The sequence below is a fragment of the Phyllobates terribilis genome, unplaced genomic scaffold (genome assembly GCF_046119375.1).
Source record: "Phyllobates terribilis strain yellow unplaced genomic scaffold, ASM4611937v1 Scaffold_9__5_contigs__length_417890890, whole genome shotgun sequence".
Taxonomy (NCBI): domain Eukaryota; kingdom Metazoa; phylum Chordata; class Amphibia; order Anura; family Dendrobatidae; genus Phyllobates; species Phyllobates terribilis.
In genome coordinates this window covers 133,551,866-133,578,044 of record NW_027362769.1, presented here as the reverse complement: position 1 = coordinate 133,578,044, position 26,179 = coordinate 133,551,866, and the positions used below count along the sequence as shown (strand labels likewise).

Genomic DNA, 26,179 nt, shown 5'->3' with positions numbered 1-26,179 from the left:
ATTGTACGGGAGGAGGAGGTGAGCTGTGATATCACCAATTGTGAATGGTGGATCCTGTGTTATCTACTGTATATAGAGGTGTTATCAGTCATCGTACATGAGGAGGAGGAGGTGAGCTGTGACATCTTCTATTGTAAATGGTGGATCCTGTGCTATCTACTGTATATAGAGGTGTCATCAGTCATTGTACAGGAGGAGGAGGTGAGCTGTGATATCACCTATTGTGAATGGTGGATCCTGTGTTATCTACTGCATATAGAGGTGTTATTAGTGATGAGCGAATACTAAAATGCTTGGGTGCTCGATGCTCGGGTCGAGCACATTGGAATACTCGGGTGGTCGACCCGACAACGAGCCCAATGTAAGTCTATGGGAAACTCGAGCATTTTTCAGATGGCTCCTCCCGGCGGTCTGCAGAGGGCCTAAAAATTGCCCTAATCGATGGAAACAGTGCTCAAAGGACATGGGAACAGCATGGGGAAGACCCCTGGAAGCATTTCTGACTCCCAGGTCACTTCTGTCAACAACATTGTCAGAGGCATTACGCCACTTTTACGGACTCACAATAAAACATACAAAAACGAAACCAAAATGGATTTTCCTGGGAAATATGGAACATCCTTTCCAGGGTAGTGACTTGTATATAAAGCAAAATAAATAACCAAAAACAAAAATGCTCCTCCACACCTTGGGCTATGTTCACACGTAGCGTTTTTGATGCATTTTTTCACTTTTGCATTGCTTTCAACTGTGACAAATCCATTCACCGGGAAATGTCATTTTAACATTTTACAACCTTATCTGGCCATGTGGTGTGTGAGATATCATCAGACACATTGTGTTTCATTTATGAAGGAGGGACTCTGAGAGTCACAAAGCCTATTTTTATAGGGCCATCAGGTGACTTTTACTATTCTTAAAGGGCTAGCAGTCGGCCCTCACTATTCTTAGAGAGCCATCAGCCGGCTATGTTTTATTGTCCCCATTACTAAAGAGTGGGTCTCCTATACTGTTATTGCGTATGCATTGAGTGCCAGGGCTGCCCAAAATTTGGACGCACCCCAATACTACTTTGAAAATTTGGATGCACCCCAATACCCCTTTGAAGAGACTTAGAGGAGGGCCTCCTGAAAACAATATTCCCATTATTAGAAGGTAGGTCTCCCATTGTGTTTGCCTATGCAGTGAATGCAGGGGTTGCCAAAAATTTGGAGGCTCTCCAATGCCCCTTGGAAGAGACGTGGAGGTCAGAGGACCTCCTGAAAACAATGTTCCCATTATTAGGAAGTGGGTCTCCCATTTTGTTTGCCTATGCAGTGAATTCAAGGGTTGCCAAAAATTTGGAGACACTCCAATGCCCCTTGGAAGAGACATGGAGGTCAGAGGGCCTCCTGAAAACAATGTTCCCATTATTAGGAAGTGGGTCTCCCATTGTGTTCGCCTATGCAGTGAATGCAAGGATTGCCAAAAATTTGGAGGCACTCCAATCTTGGAAGAGACGTGGAGGAGGGCCTCATAAAAAAATGTTCCCATTAGAAAGGAGCGGGCCTTCTATACTTGTAATGCCCATGCACTAAGTGTATGGGCTGACAAACATTTACCCCTGGGGGGTATACATGAACATACCGTATAAAAAAAATTTTTACGGGCATCATAAACACCCTTTAAAAAAATTATGTGGGTGTTGCATCACGGACCACGGTCACCCTGGTGATATGGTGGTGGAGGATGAGGAGAAGGAGGAGGACAAGAGCAAATAGCCAAAATCAGGAAGCGCATACCCATGTCTGGGTGTGAAAATGTGCATGGGAATACACCTCCCAAGAAAAGACACTGGATTTGAGTTTATGTTACGCCGCTATCATTCGGTGGTGTTGAGAAATCTAGCCCAATCCAGCCCTTGTTCATTTTTATAAGAGTCAACCTGTCAGCATTTTCAGTTGACAGGCGGATGCGCTTATCAGTTATAATTCCACCCGCGGCACTAAAAATCCGCTCTGATAAAATGCTGGCGGGAGGTCAGGACCTCCAAGGCATAGAAAATCAGTTCATTCCACGTATCCAGCTTGGATACCCAATAATTATAAGGCACAGAGGAATCATGGAGGACATTGGTACGGTTGACAAGGTACTCCCTCAGCATCTTCCCAAACTTTGCACTCCTTGTGATAGTACCCCGCGCATCAGGGCCTGTGCGATGGGAGGGGCTGAAAAAACTCTCCCAGAACTTTGACAGTGTTCCCCTGCCTCTGCGGGATTGAAGTTGTGTCTCTCTCGCCTGTACTTCTTGGTTGTCCAATGAAGTGTGCCCTCTGCCGCTAGCGTTTTCAGATGGGAATTTTTTTAATAGTTCCGTAACAAGGGCCTTCTGATACTGCCCCATTTTTCTAGACCTGTCCGCCTCAGGAATAAGAGATATAAAGTTCTCCTTGTAGCGTGGGTCTAGAAGTGTCACCAACCAGTAATGACTGTCACCCAAAATTTTGAGAACGCGAGGGTCATGGGAAAGGCAGCGTAACATAAACTCAGCCATGCGTGCCAGACTACTAACAGGCAAGACTTCTGTGTCCTCACCAAGAGGATGACTGACCATGCTCTCCTCCTCCTCTCTGTCCTCTGGCCATCCACGCTGAACAGACGGTATGACAGCTGTGCAGGTAGTACCGTCTATAGCGCATGACACTAGCTCCTGTCCTTCCTCCCCCTCCTCCTCTTCCTCATTGTCACCCAATCCACGTTGGGCTGAGATGAGGCTGGACTGTGTGTAATCACCCTGTATGGTTCCTTGCTCCATCTCATCGTGCTCCATCTTCAATGCATCCTCTTTGATTGTGAGCAGAGAGCGTTTCAGAAGACAGAGAAGCGGGATGGTTACGCTAATTATGGCATCATCACCGCTCACCATCTTGGTAAAGTCCTCAAAATTTTGGAGGATAGTACATATGTCTGACATCCATCTCCACTCCTGAGGTCTTATGTGTGGAGTCTGAACTGAATACTGACAGTCTTGTTGATGCTGGTACTCATCTACTGCCCTTTTCTGCTCACAAATCCTTCCCAACATCTGCAGTGTATAGTTCCAATGCGTGGGGACATCACACACCAGTCTGTGAGCCAGAAGCTGCAAACACTGCTGAAACATGGCAAGGGCAGTGGAAGCTGTAGGTGACTTTCTAAAGGCGGCATACTTTAACAAGCAGATCCGGCAGTTCCGGGTAGGATTTGAGAAACCGCTGAACCACGAGGTTAAGCACATGGGCCAGGCAAGGTACGTGTGTGAGCTCGCCTCACCTCAGAGCCGCCACCAGGTTCCGGCCATTGTGATGTGGCACCCCAGGGGTCTGGTTTCCACAGTAATGCAATGTTATGTCTGAGAGCAGGTGGGAGGTCTCTTGGTCAGGAATCCTATGCATGCCACACCTCCTGCCCAGTCCTGGGAGGGGAAGGACTTCCCCTATATAAACCTGGGGCTGAGGCAGGGTTAGGGAGTTCAGAGGGAGAGTTCAGCCAGGAGGGCTGACAGGGAGCTGTGGCTCCGGCTGGGCCCAGCTCCTGGGCCATGCCAGAAGTAGAGACAGAGAAGAGAAGCAGCTATGGGAAGAAACAACAGGAGCTCTGTGGGAGCAGTGTTACAAGGAGTCAGGGGCTGGCAGCTGCAGAGCTCGCCCTGACTGAGAAGATTTCTTACCGGACCCGGAGTCCGAGGCTGTGGGGACTAACTCCTACCCAGCAGCAGAATCCGTCAGGCAGGGGATTTCAGGTCCTCTGGCCAAGAAACCCGAAGGCACGGTCACATGCATGGGACCAGCACCGCCGTCGTGGAGCGGAAGCTACTAGAAGGCCCCGAGTCACCGGCCATACGGGTGAGCACCACACGGTACACTCAGGGACGTGGGCTACTTATACCCGCCTCTAGCAAGGTAGCCAGAAGAGTATCGTTAGTTTGGGAGGCCTACAACTCCGCCTGGCCAGGGGAGATCCCATCTGCTCAAGGACTGACCAGGCCCCAATCGCTAGCCAGTACTCCGGGAGGGTCTATCGTTGTCACCAGTAAAGACCCTGAACTACACCGTACCGTCTCTGAGTGGTTCCTGCTACCCCCATCATCCACGTCGGCTGCCCTGAGGCCATACCCCTCCCGTTGGGGGTTATACTATCACGCTGCACAATCCTACCACCGGCCTCAGCGGTCTGCCCTGCAGCAGCAGCTCCTTAGCTGTACTCAACGGGTGGCGTAGTCGTCCAACATCTACCGCTAATACAGCGCCACTTAGTCTGACTCCCTGGGCACGGACCGGATCACCGCCACGAGACTACAACCCTCAAGAGATCCGGCTCCGGTTAAGCTCCCGCATGCGCAACTCAGCGCGACACAGGCCCAGGGGCGCGTCAGTGACACACGACCATACCTGGCTGTAGGTTCAGCGGTGTGAGCCACAGATCTGCCTGCTCTTTCAAAGCTGTCCACAACTCTTCAGCATTGTGCGGTTTGTCACCTAAGCATATTAGCTTCAGCACAGCCTGTTGCCGCTTGGCCGAGGCAGTGCTGCAGTGCTTCCAGCTTGTGACTGATGTGGTCATTTCAGAGATGGAGGCTGAAGAGGGGGCTGAGGAGGATGAGGTTCAGGAGCTGTAGACCATGGGGGCAACCCTGATTGACATAGGGCCCACAATCGTTGGCGTCGCGAGGAAATGTTCCGTCCCAAGGTCCGACTGGGTCCCGGCTTCCACTATGTTAACCCAGTGAGCCGTCAGCGAGATGTACCGTCCCCGCCCACAAGCACTTGTTCATGTGTCCATGGTTAGGTGGACTTTCCCAGTAACTGCGTTGTTGAGGGCACGGCTAATGTTTTGGGACACGTGCTTGTGTAATGCGGGGACGGCACATCGGAAGAAATAGTGGCGGCTGGGGACCAAGTACCGAGGGGCGGCCGCCGCCATCAGGTTGCGGAATGCTTCCATCTCCATGAGCCTAAAAGGCAACATTTTGAGAATAAGCAGTCGTGAAATGTGAGAATTTAGTAGTGTGGCTTGTGGGGCATTGGCGGCGTATTTGCGCTTGCGTTCCAAGGACTGGGGTATGGACAACTAAACGCTGCGCTGGGACAAGGACGTGGACGTACTTCTTGATGCTGCTACTTGAGAGTATGCAATGACAGGTGCAGAGCAGGAGGCATCTTCGCATGCACCATGGACAGGGGATTGGCTTGCATGCACGACAGCGGAAGAAGCAATGGCGCCACCAGCAGACACTGTTCCTGGACCCTGGGGTTTGGCCCACAAAGCTGGGTGCTTTGCTGCCATGTGCCTGATCATGCTGGTGGTGGTCAGGCTGGTCGTTTTGCCACCCCTGCTGATGCTGGCCTGGCAGGTGGTGCAAATGGCCTTTTTGGGGTTATCGGCAGAGTCTTTAAAAAATAAACAGACTCGGGAAGACCTAATAGTTGTACTGGCAACTTCCTTCGTGTTGGTGCTATGGGAAATGGTTGCCTTCCTTCTGTCTGTGACCACCACAATGCTTCTTCCTGCCTGTTGGGGTGCTCTGCCTCCCTCTCCCTGTGTGCTGCTCTCCTCGCTCTGCATGTCCTCCTGCCAGGTTGGTCAGTCACTTTTATCATCCACCACCTCGTCTTCACTTCCGCACCTTGGTCCTCTTCCTGACTTTCTGGCAATTGTGTCTCATCATCGTCCACCTCTTGTGACACTTTCCCACCGTCACCTTCCTGTGACCGTGGCTGCTCAAATATTTGGGCATCACTACATGCGATCTCCTCTTGCCCCGCTTCAAGTGGACCAGGCGAGAGGCCCGAATCTATAAAAGGAAAAGTGAACAGCTCTTCAGTGTGTCCAAGTGTGGGATCAGTTGTCTCTGGGGGCTCGGCATGGTGGGAGGAAGGAGGATCAGGGTGAGGAATATGCGGTCCAGACTCATGGCTACTGAGACTTGACCGTGTGGAAGACAGGGTGGTGGTGGTGGTGGCTAAGTGACTAAAAGCATTATCCGCTATCCAACCAACAACCTTTTGACACTGCTCTGGATTCAATAGTGGTGTGCTGCAGTCCCCTAGAAATTGGGACAAGAAGGTCAGGCGAGAAGATGTGGGTGTTTGTTGTGGCACAATTTCGGCTTGCCCACGGCCTTGTCCTCGGCCTCTGCATGCACCATTACCATCCAGTTCCCCGTCCCTTGCCACATGCCTTGCCCATTTTAAATGGAGGACAATATCTTCCACGCTCACTACAAATGACTGAGTTGGGAGCGAACTTATATGTGATCCGTGTGACGGAGAAAACAGAATTTTAAATACCTGACCTGTAGGTAAGTAGTTTGAACAGCAAACTGGTGTGAATGACTTCACTGACACACTAAAGGAAATTTTTAATGGAGGCCATAAATGGCAGTATTTTCTGACAACGTATATGTGATCTGTGTGACGGAGAAAATTTAGTTTTGAATACCTGGCCTGTAGGTAACTACTTTGAACAGCAAACCGTGTCAAAAACTTCGCTGACACAGTGAAAAAAAATTGGAATGGAGGCCAAAATGGCAGTATTTTCTGAAAACGTATATGTGATCCGTGTGACAGAGAAAACACAGTTTTAAATAGCTGGATTTCTAGTGCTGTAATATAGAAAGGACCTGGCTGTATTCTGCAGTGCCAACAAGCAAATGGCGCAGAAAAACGGTGTTCTCTGGATTGCATTTTAAGCAAATAATGAGGATTAAGATCCAAAAAAAATTATTCCTGGCCTTTGAGACCTGGGCCTACGTCTAGAAATATCTAACAGCAGCAGAAGGCAGAATTGGAATGGAGCCTCTTGTGCTATATGCACTGCAGTCTGCTATATACCCTGCCTGCCTATATACACTGCCTGCCTGATATCTCTGCAGATGGATTAGTCCTCAGAAGGACTATTTGTTAAGATGGATATGTGTAATGTACGGTTTTTCTCCCTACACTACCTAATACATAAGCAAATCTCTCCCTAGCTCAGCAGCTCCCTTCACTGTCTGATCTGGAGTAACTGTGACGATCATGGCGGCGCCAGGTCTGATATAGACCTGATGACGCTGTGCAGCCAGCCAATCACTGTAATGCCACAACCACCATGGCTGCGGCATTACAGTGAGTGGCAGACAATCCCTGCGTGTTGATTGGCACTCTAAAGAGCGCCAAACATGCAGGGAGGGGACCCGAGCATCCGCCCGTGCATTTTGCAAGTACTCTGCGAGCTCCGAGCATCTTGAGAACTGAGATGCTCGGGCGAGTACCAAGTACTTGCGAGTATGCTCGCTCATCACTAGGTGTTATCAGTCATTGTACAGGAGGAGAAGGTGAGCTGTAATGTTACCTATAGATAGTAGTAGATAATAGATAACACAAGATCCACCATTCACTATAGGTGATGTCACAGCTCACCTTCTCCTCCTCCTGTGCAATGACTGATAACCTCCATATACAGTAGATAACACAGGATCCTCCATTCACAATAGGTGATGTCACAGCTCACCTCCTCCTCCTGTACGATGACTGATAACACCTTTATATACAGTAGATAACACAGGATCCTCCATTCACATTAGGTGATATCACACCTTGCTCCCCCCTTCCCTTACAGTGACCTTAGGCCAGACTAGTGCATGCTCAGATAACGCAGCTATACAAAGAAATAGGGTCTAAATCAGTCTATTACTGCTAATGTCCATGTGAGGAACAAAAGTAGGCAGGGCCGGTGTCAGCACCCGGCGCACCCGGGCAAGTGCCGGGGCCCTGAGCAGGCGGAGGGGCCCACTGCCATTGGGCACCCGCCGCGCTATGGGACCCGTGAGCAGTGCGGTGCCGGTGTCAGCGACCGCCACCCCACGCCCCCCCCGCTTGCTCAGGACCCCGGCAGCCGGCACAATACTTACCCCTCCCCGTGCCTCCGCAGCGTCTTCCGCGTCCTCTGACTGTGACGTCTCAGGTCAGAGGGCGCGGTGATGTCTTTACACCACGCGCGCTCTCTCCTGACCTGTCACAGTGCAGAGCGGGAAGACGCGGGCGACGCTAGAGTCCGGAGCAGCGCCAGCAGCAAGTAAGAAGTGAGGTGAGTATTGGATTTTTTTATTTTTTTCATGTATGGGGGCATGGGGCATTATATGGTGGGGGGGTGACATCCTGCATGGGGCATTATAAGGGAGGTGGGGGGTGAGACATCCTGCATGGGGCATTATAAGAGGGGGAGGGGGGAAGTGACATCCTGCATGGGGCATTATAAGGGGGGGGGTGACATCCTGCATGGGGCATTATAAGGGGTGGTGACATCCTGCATGGGGCATTATAAGGAAGGGGGTGTGTGACATCCTGCATGGGGCATTATAAGGGGGGGTGACATCCTGCATGGGGCATTATAAGGAGGGTGGGTATGTGACATACTGCATAGGGCATTATAAGGAGGGTGGGTATGTGACATACTGCATGGGGCATTATAAAGGAGGGGGTGGTCTGACATCCTGCATGGGGCATTAAAGGGGGGGAAGTGACATCCTGCAAGGGGCATTATATGGGGGGGTGACATCCTGCATGGGACATTATATGGAGGGGGGAGAGGTGACATCCTGCATAGGGCATTAAAAGGGGGGGTGGCATCCTGCATGGGGCATTATAAGGGGGGTGACATCCTGCATGGGGCATTATAAGGGGGGAACAGCCTGCATGGAGCGTTCTATGGGGGCCAGTATTCTGTATGGAGTGTTATATGGGGGTCAGTATCCTGTATGGAGCGTTATATGGGGACCAGTATCCTGTATGGAGCGTTATATGGGGACCAGTATTCTGTATGGAGCTTTATATGGGGACCAGCATCCTGTATGGAGCATTTTATGGGGGCCAGTATTATGTATGGAGCATTATATGGGGACCAGTATCCTGTATGGAGCATTATATGGGGACCAGTATCCTGTATGGAGCATTTTATGGGGGGCAGTATCCTGTATGGAGCATTATATGGGGTCCATTATACTGTATGGAGGACTATACTGTCCGATCTGCACTGTGCGCTGTGAGGATTCGCCGGTTTCTGAGCTATTGTGGAATTTACAATAGATATCGCTCATGTAATGTAGTAAGTGAAATCTTTGCATTGTAGTATATATATATATATTTCTCTGTGGTATCTGTGCATCATGAATCGTGGTATGTGCTAAAGGGGCCCACTGAGACTCTTTCGCCCAGAGCCCACAAAAACCTGGAGCCGACCCTGTAAGTAGGAGTCTTAAATTAATGTGAAAATTGCAAGGTTTTTTTTGCATTTTTTAGAGAGAAAAAATAGCTAGAAATTTGAAAATAAAATGTATTTTACATAAAAACTCAATTTTAAAAATAATTCATTTTCTGGTGACACATTCCCTTTAATGGGGGGTTAAGTTGACGGCCTCTCCACAAGCTAGGTGCTAGCAGCACCGCTACCCGCCATTGCCAGCCGCCATTGCCAGCCAGACACCGGATATATACCGGCTTCCACTTGCTTATCCAAGCCAGCACTATTTGGATTAAGAGATTACCTTCAAAAGGGGCCCTACCGTCTTGAGCATACAGCCTAAATCCCACACATATATACCATCCAGTAGAAATAGCGACTGAATTGAATAAGGCCGGTTTGGGCCGAAATGTCTCGCTGTTCGCTATACTCGCTATATTGTCGCCACCCACCTCTGATTTGGTTAAAGTATCTTCATTTTTGCTGTTCAAATAAATTACACCTTTCAAAAATATGAGAGTGTGATGAATTAATTTTAATGTACATTCCCTTTAATGGATTTTTATAGATACAGTACATGCAGTGGAGGCTTCTTTGTTTGCTTAGATAAGAATACAATAAAATGATGTTTTATTACAGTGCAGACAGCAGACAGCTCACATAATATGGGACTGGGTCCACAATACCGGCAGCACCTACAATTCTACTGAAATTAACCAATATCGTCTTTCTTGTATCTTCGCTATTGATCTAAGCTCATATTAGCAGAACCATGGAAGGATATGGAAATTCTGGTCACCTGGGCTCAGTGGTTAACACTAGGGTCCTGGGCTCAAATCCCACCAAGGACAACATCTGCAAGGAGTTTGCATGTTCTCCCCGTGTTTGGGTGGGTTTCCTCCGGGTTCTCCCGTTTCCTCCCACACTCCAAAGACATACTGATAGGGAATGTAGATTGTGAGCCCAATGGGGACAGGGATAATAATATCTGTAAAGTGCTGTGGAATATGATGACGCCATATAAGCAAAACATTATAATAATACTGTCACTAAGTCCTAATTCATAAACACTGGTGTATGTCATTCTTCATGAAATGTGCGCTTGAGCCTTATTTAGAGACTTGCACCTTTCAATAAATTCAGAACATCGTTCAAGTGTGGTGCTCCGGCACAAGCAATGTTACTCTAGTTGTGTATATTTCTTTTGTGATCTATACTTCTTTTGTGGTGTGAATCGTGAGGAATTTGTTGGTCACGATTGTCCTCACGCCTCCGCTGCTGGCAGAGTTCTTCACACTTGAGAGTTGGCGGATCTGGCTGAGTTTGGTGTAAAAATAAAAAATAAAAAGTCCCCAAATTTTTTGAGACATGTCAGGCAGTTTTAGGAAAGCAAACTAGTGAAAACAGATTGATAAATCAGCCCCTAATTCTAAAGGTGAAATATCTCTATGGCCAGATATTCATCAATTGTAACACAGATCTCTTATAACATCCATTGCACGAAGATGATTTGTAACCGTCAATCAAAATCTCCGAGGAATTGTGTCTAAATTTTTATTGAATGTCGATTACTTTTTTTGTACTTATTGTGTAATTAGGTTGCTTCGAAACATGAAAAACACACAGCACAACAGTGCAAATCCACACAGGACTAATTCACTGTAGACTTTCCACAGTGGAAAATCAGCAATGGAAATCACCCCAAGTCTTGCAGATTTTTAAATGCTGGAGTGAAAGGGTGTGTGCACATGATAAGTATTTGATGCAGAAATTTTGACATAATTTCTGCATGTCTTGGCAGGAAAATCTCTGCGTAACGTAGGCACATTTTTGACGCGTTTTTCATGCATTTTTTCCGTGCATTTTTGCTGCAGATTTTTCCACACATCATGTTTTCTTCTTTTTCTGCAGTTTTTTATGCAAATTTTCAGCGGCCTTTTGCAGTACCAGAAAAGTCTATGAGAAACCAGAGTTCTTAGTTCACACATCATAGGTTTTTTGTTTTGTTTAGGATTTTGTGCCTTGCATTTTTTTTTGGAAAATAGAGCATGTCACTTCTTTCAGCGTTTTTTTCAGCATTTTTTCACCTATAGGAAGTAATGGGTGGGGAAAAAAAACGCTGAAAAACCATATAAAAAATTAATCAAAATTTGTAGAATGGGGTTCTTTTTTTCACAGAACTTTATGTACAGTTAGGTCCATATATATTTGGACAGAGACAACATTTTTCTAATTTTGGTTCTAGACATTACCACTAGAGATGAGCGTTGTTCTACTCGAACTGTTCGCCAATCTCAAATTCGAGCTGTTTTGGGCGGTGTTCGAGCCGGTCGGCGAACACGAACAATTTGAGAAAAATTCGGCTGTTCGAGGTTATGTTCGATAACTGTTCGTGCACCAAAATCATAACTGGATTTTTTCTCAGTAATGATGAAAATTAATGTTAATACGCAGTTTGAGTGTACAGCGGGGCGGGGGGAGGGGCAGGGGATGGATCTCTGCAGGAACAATGAAGATCTCCATTTTTTTTTCTCTTTCCCGCATTTGCAGTGGGGAGGTGCAATCTGTCAGCCTATCAGCAGCGCACACACGGAGCGAAGTGCTTTTTTTCACACAAGCAAGGGCATGTGTGATTGGCAGTGTATGTCACATGTCCTTGCCCTATAAGACCAAGCCATTTTCCCCGTCGCCACCATTTTCTCACTGCTGCAGCTGCGTGTTAGACGGCACCGCTGTTGCTGTGTGCGCTATACCTTGTTAATTTCAAGCCAATTTTCGCACAAATATACAGATAGCTTGGGAGTAGGGAATAGTTGTGATTGCAGTCCTTTTAAGGACTAGGTTACAGCATTTCCTACGACTTTTATCAGGCAGGTCTGTGCTCTTAAATAGATAGATTGTGGGAGTAAAGACTAATTGTAATTGGAGTCCTTTTCAGGACTAGGTTACATCAGTTCCTATCAGTTTTTGCCAGGCAGGTCTGTGCCAGTGCTGTGCAAGTTTTTTTCACAGCATTTGGCTGAATCTAGCAAAGCTAATCCTTTTTGGCCTATTGCAGAGTGTGTTAGTCAGTGGAGTAGCCTATCTGTGTTGCAAGATATACCACCTGTGTATAGAATACCAATTTTTTTACTGCACCTAGTGAAGTAAAATCTTTTGGGCATAGCATCATTCTATTAGTCCATCTATACTGACCTCCATCAGGTTGCAAACTGAATATAATTTTTTTCTGCATCTAGCTCTGAAAAAATATTTGGGCTTCTAGCGGTGTGTGGGACTTGGTCTATTAGTCCATCTATACTGACCTCCATCAGGTTGCAAATTAAAAATAATTTTTTTCTGCATCTAGCTCTGAAAAAATATTTGGGCTTCTAGCAGTGTGTGGGACTTGGTCTATTAGTCCATCTATACTGACCTCCATCAGGTTGCAAATTAAAAATAATTTTTTTCTGCATCTAGCTCTGAAAAAATATTTGGGCTTCTAGCAGTGTGTGGGACTTGGTCTATTAGTCCATCTATACTGACCTCCATCAGGTTGCAAATTGAATAAAAAAAATTTCTGCATCTAGCTCTGAAAAAATATTTGGGCTTCTAGCGGTGTGTGGGACTTGGTCTATTAGTCCATCTATACTGACCTCCATCAGGTTGCAAATTAAAAATAATTTTTTTCTGCATCTAACCCAGCCAATAGTTTTGGCCTAATACCACAGTTTGGCCACTCAGCTCTGCTCGGTTACCATCCATTGTTTTTTTGTGCAAACAACTCCAGAGTTGTGAATTAGTTAACCACCAAAATGAGTGGAAAAAGGCCTGCTGCTGGTGGAAAGGGGAATAGGCGTGTTGGGAAGGGGAAAAAAGGTTGTGTCCGTGGGGTAGGTGCAGAAGAAAGACCATCTTCCAGCCAAACTAAAATGTCTACTTCTTTTAGCGGACAATGTGATAAGATCCCTTTCTTACGGCCACGCCAATCGCTACAAATTCCAGATGAGGCACAAAAACAGCAGGTGCTTCAACGGATATCAAGTGCTCCTTTAAGTGGGCTCTCCTCCACATCAACTTCAACATCACAAATACTCCAGTCCTCAAAGGTGTCACCCAAATCGCACTTGCTTCCTCACAGCTCCCAAATCTCCAGCTGCCCGTCTGAGTATGAGGTAGAACAGATGGTTGAGTCTGCAGAGCTGTTTACTCATACTATAGCCTGGGAATCAGAGGTCGACTCCAGCGCTTCTGTGAATCCAGACGAGGAAATGATCTGCACTGATGCCCAGAATCTTTATGAGTCGGATCCAGGACCAGACGCAGAAGGTTCTGACCATAATGTAGACCCTCATTCCCAAACTGTAACACCTGTTGGTGGAGACAATGAGGAAGACGATGATAAGACTCAAATACCTGATTGGAGCGACAACTTTAGTTTTTTGTCAGGGCAGGAACAGGTTGGCTCTGAGGACGACGGGTGTGATAACGCACAGGGTGATGATGATGAGGTCGGAGATCCCACTTACTGTCAACCCACAGTCAGCCAAGAGATGAGGTCAGCAGAGGAGGTGGAGGAAGATGCTAGTGACGACGAGGTCAGGTTGCGCCTTCCTGGACAGAGACGTAGTACTGGAAGCACGTCAACAACTGCATCCTCAAACACAACTCTGCCTCTCACCACAAGTCGTGGTGGCTCTTCAGGTCGCATGGGTGCTAAGCCTTGCATAGCCTGGGCATTTTTTCAGATCGATAAAGATGACCCAACTCATGTTATCTGTAACATTTGTCAGCAAAAGCTAAGTAGAGGCCAAAAAATACATAGTTTGAGTACTTCATGCATGAACCGGCACATGGACATGAAGCATAAGTTGCAGTGGGAAGCTCAGTGTGCTACAATGCGGTCTAGCCGGCCGGGCCAACCACCGTCTGCCATATCTTGTGCATCCGCGGCCTCTTCATCCTCTGTGACTGGGGGGACAGCAGTCACACCTGTTTTGGGGCGCAGACCTGCCACCTCTTTACCCGCAACAGCCAGCGTGATTGGCAGGTCATCATTTTCTTTGGAGGTGGTAACACCAGCTGGTCTTGAGCGCTGTCCGACATCGATAGCACCACCTTTGGATCAAGGCAACCTAACATGTCCGCCTGCATCTTCCTCACAGACCGGCAGTTTGCCGGGGACACCCTTATCAACCCCGTCTAAGCACAATAGCCAGCCCTCGGTCCCTCAGATGTGGACAAGTAAAAGACCATTTCCTCCTAGCCATGAGAAAGCTAAGAGGTTGAATTTCACCATCTGCAAGCTCTTGGCTACAGAAATGCTGCCTTTCCGCCTGGTGGACACAGAGGATTTTCGAGACCTTATGTCCGTCGCAGTGCCCCAGTACCAGATGCCCAGTCGGCACTACTTCTCAAAGAAAGGTGTGCCTGCGCTCCACCAGCATGTCGCACACAACATCACCGCTTCTTTGAGAAACTCTGTGTGTGACAGGGTGCATTTCACCACAGACACTTGGACGAGTAGGCATGGACAGGGGCGTTACATGTCGCTGACTGGGCACTGGGTAACTATGGTGACAGCAGGACAAGGGGCTGCTGTCCAAGTCTTGCCGTCCCCACGAGTTGTGCGTCAATCCTCTTTATGTCATTTTTCCTCCACTGCTTCTGCCTCCTCAACCTCCTCTCGGTCTTCCACCTGCACCCAAAGCCTGTCTGGTCATGCCACAAGCTTTCTAACTGCGCAGAAGGGATCCTGCACACCTCCTTACTATGCTGGCAGTAGGGCTCAACGTCATCAGGCGGTTTTTACATTGAAATGTCTGGGAAATGTGAGTCACACAGCTGAGGAGTTGTGGTCAGCTCTGGAGAACCAATTTCATGAATGGTTGTCTCCACTGGACCTGAAACCAGGGAAGGCCGTGTGCGACAATGCTGCAAACCTGGGTGCGGCCCTTCGCCGGGGCAATGTCACACACGTGCCTTGTATGGCTCACGTGTTGAACCTGGTTGTCCAGCAATTTTTAGCCCACTATCCCAGACTAGATGGCCTTCTGCAGAGGGCACGGTCGCTGTGTGCTCACTTCCGCCGTTCGCATCCCGCAGCTCAGCGACTTACATCTCTACAGAAGTCGTTGGGCCTGCCACTTCACCGGCTAAAATGCGATGTGCCTACCCGGTGGAATTCAACTCTGCACATGTTGCAGCGACTGTGGCAGCACCGACAAGCCCTGGTGCAATACGTTCTGACGTATAGCCTGGGCCAACGAGATTCAGAGGTGGGGCAAATCACGCTGGAGGAGTGGTCTCAGATCAGGGACCTATGCACCCTTCTGCACAGTTTTGAAATGGCGACGAAGATGTTTAGTGCTGACGATGCCATTATCAGCATGACTATTCCGGTGATTTACATGCTGGAGCACATGTTAAACAGAATTCGGAGTCAGGTGGTGGCACAAGAGGAGGTGGAGGAAGTAGAGGAGGAGGAGTTGTATGCGGAAGGGCTAACATCTGCAAGGTCCAGACGGTCGGCAGCACCAAGGCGGCAGGCATGTGAGGGTGGGGGAGATGATTTTACCAGGGCGCATGGTAGCAGCCAAACTAGTGAGGAAGGTGCAGGAGCCCAGGAAGAAGTGGAGGACGAACTGATGGAAGACTCATCAGATGAGGGAGACCTTGATCACATTTCTGTTGTGCGAGGTTGGGGGGAGAGGACAGAGGAAGGAAGCATGATTGCTACCTCGCCACCAACACAACAGGGACTTGGTGCTCCTGGATGCGCAACACACATGAGTGCCTTCTTGCTGCACTACCTGCAACATGACCCTCGAATTGTGAGAATTAGAAATAATCCTGACTACTGGGTTGCCACACTGTTAGATCCCCGGTACAAAAGTAAATTTGCAGAAATTATTCCTGCCATAGAAAGGGATGCACGCATGCAGGAGTATCAGCAGAGACTGTTGCAGAATCTTACATGTGCTTTTCCACAAAATACCAGTGGTGCACGTAGTGAATCTCACAGTTCCAACTTGCCAACCGTGGGACCGTCAAGTGTTCAGCACTCAAACCGTAACAGAACCACAGTATCTGCTGGTAACATCAATTTTGCGGAATCATTTCACCACTTTTTTAGCCCATCCTTTGCAAGGCCACAGGAGACAAGAAGTCTGACACATAGTCAACGCCTAGAGACGATGGTACAGGAGTATCTCCAAGTAAACATTGAAGCCACGACTGTGTCACTGGACCCTTGCTCTTTTTGGGCTTCCAATCTGGATAAATGGCCGGAGCTAGCCACTTACGCCTTGGAGATCTTGTCATGCCCCGCAGCCAGCGTTCTGTCTGAACGTGTGTTCAGCGCTGCTGGTGGTGTGCTGACAGATAAGCGCACGCGGCTCTCCACTGATAATGTAGACAGACTCACGTTCATAAAGATGAACAAATCATGGATCCGAAACGACTTTTCTACCCCTGTGTCATCCTGGGGAGAGTAAAAGCTTGATGATTGGTTAAAATCACCCTACCAACCGTTTTAAGCTTTCAAATTACTAATCATGTTTATCTGTATCTTGACTGGAAAATAATTTGGGCTTTGTAGCAGTGTGCAGCACTGATCCTATTAGGCCATCTATAATAAGCTTCACCAGATTTAAAATTAAAAATAATTTTTAGCTGCATCTAGCCCGGAAAATAATTTTGGGGCTCCGAGATGCGCAAGACACATAAGTGCCTTCTTGCTGCACTACCTGCAGCATGACCCTCATATTGTCAGAATTCGAAGTAATCATGACTACTGGGTTGCCACACTCTTAGATCCCCCAAACTTTTCGATCAACCTTTTCATTTTAATAAAGACCAAAAAAATGGTCATTTTTGAAATTATAAGCATTAGCAGGTTGTTAGAAACTGAAATCAAACAGTTTTCAACTCAAAACTTTATTCTAGGTGATGTTACATTTTCACATAGGACCCCTTGTTCGAAAGGAGCTTCTGAACTCTCTCGTCCATTGAATTTGTCAGGTTTTGGATGGTTTCTGCTTCAATTGTTTTGCATGAGGACAGAATACCCTCCCAGAGCTGTTGCTTAGATGTGAACTGCCTCCCGCCATCATAGACACTCCTTTTAATGATGCTCCAAAGGTTCTGAATGGGGTAGAGGTCAGGGGAGCATGAGGGTCACACCATAAGTTTGTCCCCTTTTATGCCCATATCAGCCAGAGATGCAGATGTTTTATGTGCAGCATGAGATGGTGCATTATCATGCAGAAAAATGATCTTGCTGTGAAATACACGGTTCTTCTTCTTGAACCATGGCAGGAAGTGCTGTTTGAGAAAATCCACATACATTATGGAGTTCATCTTTAGCGCCTTCAGGGATCCTAAAGGGGCCGACAATCTCTCTCCCCATGATTCCAGCCCAAAACATTACTCCACCTCCTCCTTGTTGGCGCTGTAGCCGTGTTTGCGTGGGGTGTCCATCAACCAGCCATCCTCCACTCCATTCATCTGGACCATCGAGCGCTGCACGGCACTCATCCGTGAACAAAACAGTTTTGAAATCAGTCTTCATGTAATGTTTGGCCCACTGGAGCCGTTTCTGCTTGTGTGAAGTGGATAGAGGAGGTCGACAGGATGGCATATGCACAGCTGCAAACCTCTGAAGGACCCTGCATCTTGTTGTTCGGGGGACGTTGGAGGCACAAGCAGCTTCAAAAACTTGTCTGCTGCTATGACAAGGCTTTTTTGCCGCTGCTGTTTCAACCTGACGTAATTGCCTGTAGGAAAGAGTCCTCAATTTGCCCTTATCAGCACGCACACGTGTGTACTGTGAATCAGCTACATACTTCTTGATTGCCAAGACACTTCATCCTGATCATCGCACAATGTTGATTGTAGTCATGCCTTGACCTAAACACTCCACAATTTGTTGCTTCTCAGCAGCCGACACATCCTTTTTCTTTCCCATTTTGGCAGAAAATGTAGGCTGCTTAATAATGTGAGAGAGCCTTCTTAAGTAGTCTTGCCTTTCATTGGACACACCTGCCAAACTAATTAGCACAGGTGTCTGCAATTGCTTACAGTGATATAAAGAGCCCTGACACACATCACCATCAATGAGTTTAACTGACAAACAAACAAATTCTTCCCTTATCACTCCTAAACACTTTTTGCATAATAATTTGGAACGCGGTGTACATGTGCTTTTCCACAAAACACCAGTGGTTCACGTACTGAATCTTACAGTTCTAACTTGCCAACCGTGGTCTGTATGGAATTGTTCAATAAAGGGCCCAAAATTAAGATAACATAGATGGGAGAGGTCTCTATGAATAGGAATTCCTAAGTATTTGATACCCTGTGAGGGCCAGGCAAAGGGAAAGTTGGACTGGATGGAATCCTATATGGATTTAGGGAGGGAGACATCGAGGGCCTCAGACTTCGCTGCATTGATTTTAAAATTTTACCATGTAACAAAGTGATCTATTTCAGCCATAACAGCAGGGATGGATATATGTGATTGAGTGATATATACTAGGACATCATCAGCAAATAGAGAGCACTTGTACTCGGTGCCTCCCACCTCAATCCACCTAATATTGGGGTTATGGCGAATTGATGAGAGCAGGTGCTCCGTCACTAGGATGTATAAGAGAGGGGACAGAGGACATCCCTGCCTTGTCCCATTGGTGATTGTGAAAGGTGATGAAAATGTTCTGACGCACCCCCTGGGCCTTGGGACACCCGGAGCCGGACCCTTTTTGGTGGATGCTGGTGGTTGTAGTCTTCGTGGCGGCGATCCGGTTCCGTGGCTCAGGGCGGTCAAACCAGTGGCGGAACTATTTATGTGGTTTTGATGTTTAAATGTCCGACTACGCCACCCGTGGATTGCGGTCAGAGTGAACCGCCGCTACAGGGCAGACCGCTAAGGCTGGTGTTGTGGGTGCAGCAGAGCGTAGCATAACTCCCCACGGGAGGAGTATAGCCTCAGGACAGTGTATGCGGAGGATGGGGGTGATGGTGCAGGGCAGCAGCAGTAACGACACGGAGTCAGTGATGCAGTTCAGGGCCTTTACTCACAGTTCTTATTATCCAGACCACGTCTGCAGGTAACGGCTGCCCACGTCGTACTGTGCTCACCAGGTGAGGGGCTCAGACAACTCCCAGATAACTTTGGAGCGCTTCACAGGACCCCCTTTGTGTGTCCTTTGTCTGGCCTTTCTTACCAACACTTCTGTCCGGCTGCCTCGGGCCTCCTCTTGGTAAACTTGGCGCCAGTTTCCCTGACCCTATGTGGTGCCTTCCTAGCGGGTGGAGCAAGGGGCTGCGCCACATAAAATGTCAGAGCCTCCGGTTTCTAGCTGAGGGTCGTTTCCTGCCTCCACTAGTTCGGGGACCGGTCTCCCCCTTTGGCCTGACCCCTCCACGCAGGTGGATTCGGGCGTGCGGTGGCGACTCGCCCGTCCGCACCCCTGGGATCCCTTCATTCCTCGTTCCTGGAGCCTTCTCCGCTCCTCTTCCTTCCTTCTCCCTCTTGCAGGCCTGGGCCTCTGTTACTAGGCCCGCCTCCGGAGCAGAGCTCATGCAGAGCCCCTGCTCCCTGCCACTTCTGCTCAGACTTCTCTGCACTGAACTAAGATGGTGCCCACCTTTTATACTCCCTTCTCAATGCACCCAGGAACTGCTTCCTCCCTGCTCCTGCACTGCAGGGTTCCCCTTCCTCAGTGTTCCCTCCCCCCACTCCAGCCAGGGACAGGGACTGTCGTGCCCATCTCAGGGGCATATTGGTCGCCTTGCCCCACGGCAATGTGGTGTAATGCATGCAGGTGTCGGGTCCTGATCCACACTCCATCCTTATCTGAGAGTGAGATATCACACCTCTGGGTGAGGTGCAATACGTCTGTAGCAACCGAGCCCTCGGTGCTACAGTTCCATTTATCTTCAGCCTAGGTGACGTATTGTGATACAGGGCCGTGATTTTGGCTATAAAAGGGTCCCCTAGACCCCTACCCCAAGCTTTTTAAGAGAATCATATATGGCGTGCCAGGAGACTCTATGGAATGCTTTCTCAGCATCCAACGAGAGTATCTACTTACAAATTTTTAACTGCATCTAGCCCAGGAAATACTTTGTGCCTAGTAGCAGTGTCTGCTAGTCAGCGGATTATCCCGGCTGTTAAGCAAGCTACACCACCTGTAGTTTGGACACTTAATTTTTTCAAAGGAAATGCTTCGGGACCACGGGATACTTAGTGAAGAGCATCAGGAGGCACCCCAAGGCATAGGGGCTGGGACTGGCACTAGGATGCCTTGCGGTGGACAGCCGAGCTCGATCCTTATAAAAGCTTTTTAACTGCAGCAGCTTTAGTGGACGCTACTGGAGCTGGAATTACGCGGCTGCTGGCATGAGACTTGCCCTCCAATAGATCCTTGTAAATGGATTTAAAGTGTATTCATTCAAATTAGAGGGACAATTTAAATTAAAAAGCTTAGAGCTGCCTCCACCACAGTGGGGCTCTCTCGACCCACCAGCGGACAGGCACCAGTATTGGGACAGGGGGGCTGGCCGTCAGGGTTCACCGCGGCTCTGGCACAAACCCGGCGACACGGAGGTGGCACGGGCAGGAGCGGACTGGCCGTCTCGGCTTCTCACTTTTTGGATTTTAGAAGGGCATGACATGCCTATATCTGTGTCTCCCCCTCCTTTTACTCCTCCACCTCTTTTCTTTTCGCATGACTATATGTACTTGTCACTTTTCCATGTGTTAGTTGTGTCTTCTGAGCAGTTTGTCAGCTTTTGGACACCTTTGAAGGTGTTTTCTATGTGTTTCTATGTGTTTTTGTTTGCCTGCCATTGGTTTTAACGGTGTTCAAAGGTGTTCGACGAACAGTTCGACGAACAGTTCGGCGAACACACGGGTGTTCGACGAACCGAACCGAACTCGAACACTACGGGGGTGGCTCAACACTAATTACCACAATGAATTTTAAACAAAAGAATTCAGATGCAGTTGAAGTTCAGACTTTCAGCTTTCATTTGAGGGTATCCACATTAAAATTGGATGAAGGGTTTAGGAGTTTCAGCTCCTTAACATGTGCCACCCTGGTTTTAAAGGGACCAAAAGTAATTGGACAGATTAAATAATTGTAAATAAAATGTTCATTTCTAGTACTTGGCTGAAAACCCTTTGTTGGCAATGACTGCCTGAAGTCTTGAACTCATGGACATCACCAGACGCTGGGTTTCCTCCTTTTTGATGCTCTGCCCGGCCTTCACTGCGGTGGTTTTCAGTTGCTGTTTGTTTGTGGGCCTTTCTGTCTGAAGTTTAGTCTTTAACAAGTGAAATGCATGCTCAATTGGGTTGAGATCAGGTGACTGACTTGGCCATTCAAGAATATTCCTCTTCTTTGCTTTAATAAACCCCTGGGTTGCTTTGGCTTTATGTTTTGGGTCATTGTCCATCTGTAGTATGAAACGACGACCAATCAGTTTGGCTGCATTTGGCTGGATCTGAGCACACAGTATGGCTCTGAATACATCAGAATTCATTTGGCTGCTTCTGTCCTGTGTCACATCATCAATAAACACTAGTGACCCAGTGCCACTGGCAGCCATGCATGCCCAAGCCATCACACTGCCTCCGCCGTGTTTTACAGATGATGCGGTATGCTTTGGATCATGAGCTGTACCACGCCTTCGCCATACTTTTCTCTTTCCATCATTCTGGTAGAGGTTGATCTTGGTTTCATCTGTCCAAAGAATGTTCTTCCAGAACTGTGCTGGCTTTTTTAGATGTTTTTTAGCAAAGTCCAGTCTAGCCTTTTTATTCTTGATGCTTATGAGTGGCTTGCACCATGCAGTGAACCCTCTGTATTTACTTTCATGCAGTCTTCTCTTTATGGTAGATTTGGATATTGATACGCCTACCTCCTGGAGAGTGTTGTTCACTTGGTTGGCTGTTGTGAAGGTGTTTCTCTTCACCATGGAGATTATTCTGCCATCATCCACCACTGTTGTCTTCCGTAGGCGCCCAGGTCTTTTTGCATTGATGAGTTCACCAGTGCTTTCTTTCTTTCTTAGGATGTGCCAAACTGTAGATTTTGCCACTCCTAATATTGTAGCAATTTCTCGGATGGGTTTTTTCTGTTTTTGCAGCTTAAGGATGGCTTGTTTCACCTGCATGGAGAGCTCCTTTGACCGCATGTTTACTTCACAGCAAAACCTTCCAAATGCAAGCATCACACCTCAAATCAACTCCAGGCCTTTTATCTGTTTAATTGAGAATGACATAAAGAAGGGATTGCCCACACCTGTCCATGAAATAGCCTTGGAGTCAATTGTCCAGTTACTTTTGGTCGCTTTAAAAACAGGTTGGCACATGTTCAGGAGCTGAAACTCCTAAACCCTTCATTGTGGTAATGTCTAGAACCAAAATTAGAAAAATGTTGTCTCTGTCCAAATATATATGGACCTAACTGTATATGCATAAAAGAGACAGTGAAAAAAATGCTGAAAAAACGCACCAAGAACACATAAAAAAAGCACCAAAACTGCAAGAAAAATCCTGAGCAAAATGCTCTTGAAGATCAGGTTTTGCTACAGAAAATTGACGCAAAAAAAAAAACATGATGTGTGAACATAGCCTAAGAATGAGTGACATCTGCAGCAAAAACGCTGACAGAATTGACGTGCCGCGGATTTAAATCTGCACCAAGAGACAAATAAGCAACGTGTGCTTGAGACTTCAGGATTCTCAGCCACTTTTTTGGCATCAGGTTCAGGTTTTGTGCCAAACCTGTGCAGAAAAAAATGCAACAAATCTGCACTGTGTGCACAGACCCAAAGGGTTAGATCTGCTCTATAAATCTTGTGGAGTTCAAATCTGCAGTCGGTCATTTTCTGCTGCGGATTTTCTCTGCAGTGTGTGGATTTTACTCCATAAAGTCTCCTCTCCAATCCTGGTACTATAATACGCAGAGGATTTTCCAGATGGAAAGTGCATTGTGTATCTGCCCCGTATGTGCACACACTTAATTGCAAATTGATGTCCGTTTGTTGTGCCTTTTTTGGTGTAAACTTCTACAAGTGAGTCTGGTTTAGGACTTATTAGAAGTAAAGTACATTGAACACCACAGCCAGTAAATGATTATATGTTAATGATAAACCATAGACAGAATCATTCATAATGTTACAAATTAGTAATGAACACATGCAGCCAACAAATAAGAAAGAGGAGAATAAATAAAACTAAACCAAAAAAATCTGCGCCCTCCCCTTCACCCCCATCAGTCTCATATACAGTGTTAACTGGGTCGTAATAATATGATATGGACAAGTGTCAGCTTCCATTTGGCTATGTGCACAGAGACTTTTAGGCTACCGTCATTGGCTCCATCGGAGTTAACACATGAAGTCCTGGAAACGGTATTCAGACTTTTGCGCTGACGGTGTCATTGACTGTAACGGACTGTTTGTATTATTACAGTCAATGGCCGCATCAGCAGAAACGTCCGAAACCCAATTTCCAAAGCTTCAGATGTAAGCCCCAATGGAGCCACCGACAGTAGCCGAAAATGCAATATGAAAATAGCCTTAAGTGCATTACATATAAAAGAGTGATCACAGAGAGAAAACCTCTCCATCAACAGCCCATTTTCACTATGGGTGGGGGAGCCTCAATTATTTAATATATGAGCTAATGTTGTGTTTTGTCTTAATACCAGATTTTTTACTGCTTCACAGCGTTTGTTTGCAGTATTTTCGGTGTGAAAAACACCAACGGCCCCAATGTTATTCACTGGGGCCGTGCAGATGAGCGACTTTCTTCACTGACCAAATCTGGTGACAAAAGTTGCTGCATGCGCTAGTTTCTTCCGATGAAGCTCGGGCATTCAAACCTAAACAAAAATGGAGGAAGAAAACGGAAACAAATGGGTTAACCTGCGCTGCCTTCGAAGACTGATGAGAAGACAGGAATCCAAGTATTGAGGTTTATTTGTCAACGCATTTCGAAGTATTAAAACTTCTTCATCCATCGCTGTTTCGAAGTATTAAAACTTCTTCATCAGGACAAACCACGATGGATGAAGAAGTTTTAATACTTCGAAACACGTTGACAAATAAACCTCAATACTTGGATTCCTGTCTTCTCATCAGTCTTCAACGGCAGCACAGATTAACCCATTTGTTTCCGTTTTCTTCCTTGATTTCACCTCGTGGCTCTGCCTGTCTTTTTCAATGGTTGTGTGAACACAACTCTACCAGGTGTGCATTTTTAGTAATCATTTTTCCCTGTATAAGACCCTATTGCGCTTTTTGTCATTCTCTAGTTTTACAATTATCAAAAACAAAAACTGCATGACGTACGGAGACACAGTACAGCATCCGATTTTTACGGATTCATTGCATTTCTGTAACATAAGAAACTGTAAAAGTTAATAGCTGCTGCTGTAAAGAATAAACAGCACACGGATGACAAGTGAGAAAAAAAAAAATCTTCCCACTTTTCTGGATGAAGCTCGGAACGATTTTTTTATATGCTTGTGTGAACCTAGCCATTAAATGAGATCAATTCCATAAAATCGGACGTCTGATAAATAATCTAAACTGTGAAATAGACATGTATTAATTCCACGCTGCAGTAGAACAATGAGGAATATCACGTGAACAGAAGAAAAATACTGAGCAGAGTCCACATTTACGTTTTGAGGAACAAAAACTGATAACTGATGTAAACAGAAGTAAAGGTGTGCGGAGTCCAAGGGGTTTCTAAAATGTGTCAGTTTTTAGAACTGAAAAAAAAGTTTTGCACAATGCGTTTTTTTGTTTGTTTTTTCATCCGTTAAAAAAACAGACACATTGGAACCCAGACAGACTTCATAATAATTAATAGGATCCATCAGTTATACAATAAATCCTTTTTGGACATTAATTCTGTTTGTTTCTAGCACAGAACAAACAGAATGTCCGAATGGAAGTGTGATCAAAAGTGAACTTAAAGACTACTTTAATTAAAAAATAAATAAATAATAAAAACACAAGAATTTTAAGAAACATTGTAGCGGAGTTACGTTTGATGTTTTACCCAACGCTAGCCGTGAAGGTTAATTTGCAGTCCCAAGTAAATATACAACACTCTCACCTCTGCTACATCTACAAAGTAGTTTGCACTCTGATTAAATAACTTGTAATCCTGTGGAAGACCGCAGATAATATATATCGTATCAGTATGAGATGTTATAAATGGCAAACTCAGCTCTGCTGCACCTGCACAGAAAGAAGTAGTGCGGGAAGAATGATACAATAGTAATGAATATAATAATAATAATAGTTATAAAACTAAACCGTAAATAGAGACTTTACTGTACGTCCCTCCTGTAAAATCATTAACAGAACTTGTCATGGAGTTAAAGCAAGGCAAATATTGAGATGTCCTACCCTTTTCTGAAGCACCAAGGGGGTGATTGCTGGCAGTGTCACTCTCCTCGCATACAGACTCATGTTTGCGCTTCATAAAGTAGTTTACACTGGGAGGAATAGTCCAGGATGTGCAGTCACGTCAGATATGGCACTAACACTACACAACTAAATGACTCTGATCCCAACTCTACTCCGAGCCAATTAACACGAACTGTGGGAGAGCCAATCCCCGGCCGGCCCTGCGTTCCTCTTTTGTCCTTGGAAGCACATTCTGATACATTCTGATACTTTGTTTATAATACTTAAGAAAAGCTGACGACAATCGCTGCCATTCTGTAATATCAAAGCATCTATTGTCAGGAGAGATTTCTGCTCAGACATCCATTGGCATGAATGTAGGACTGTTAACCCTCACAGTGTGTGAAGAGTAAAGGTCTGTGCACACGTTGCAGTTTCGTCACATTTTTGTTGCGATTTTTCACAAAACCTGAAGGATTTCCTAGTAACAGCAAAGTGAATGAGTTTCCTGAAGTCTCATGCA

The 26,179-nt window shown here is 46.6% G+C and overlaps 1 protein-coding gene across 1 annotated transcript in view; it reads right to left on the bottom strand.

Moving 5' to 3' along the window:
* GRB14 (growth factor receptor bound protein 14) overlaps positions 1 to 25,833 on the bottom strand; it is a 104,238-nt gene extending 78,405 nt beyond the window's left edge. The window contains exon 1 of the mRNA XM_073645681.1: positions 25,657 to 25,833. Coding sequence (XP_073501782.1) covers positions 25,657 to 25,719 — 63 coding nt within the window. The 5' untranslated portion in view covers positions 25,720 to 25,833. The remainder of the gene's footprint in view (positions 1 to 25,656) is intronic.
* Positions 25,834 to 26,179: the final 346 nt, after the last annotated feature.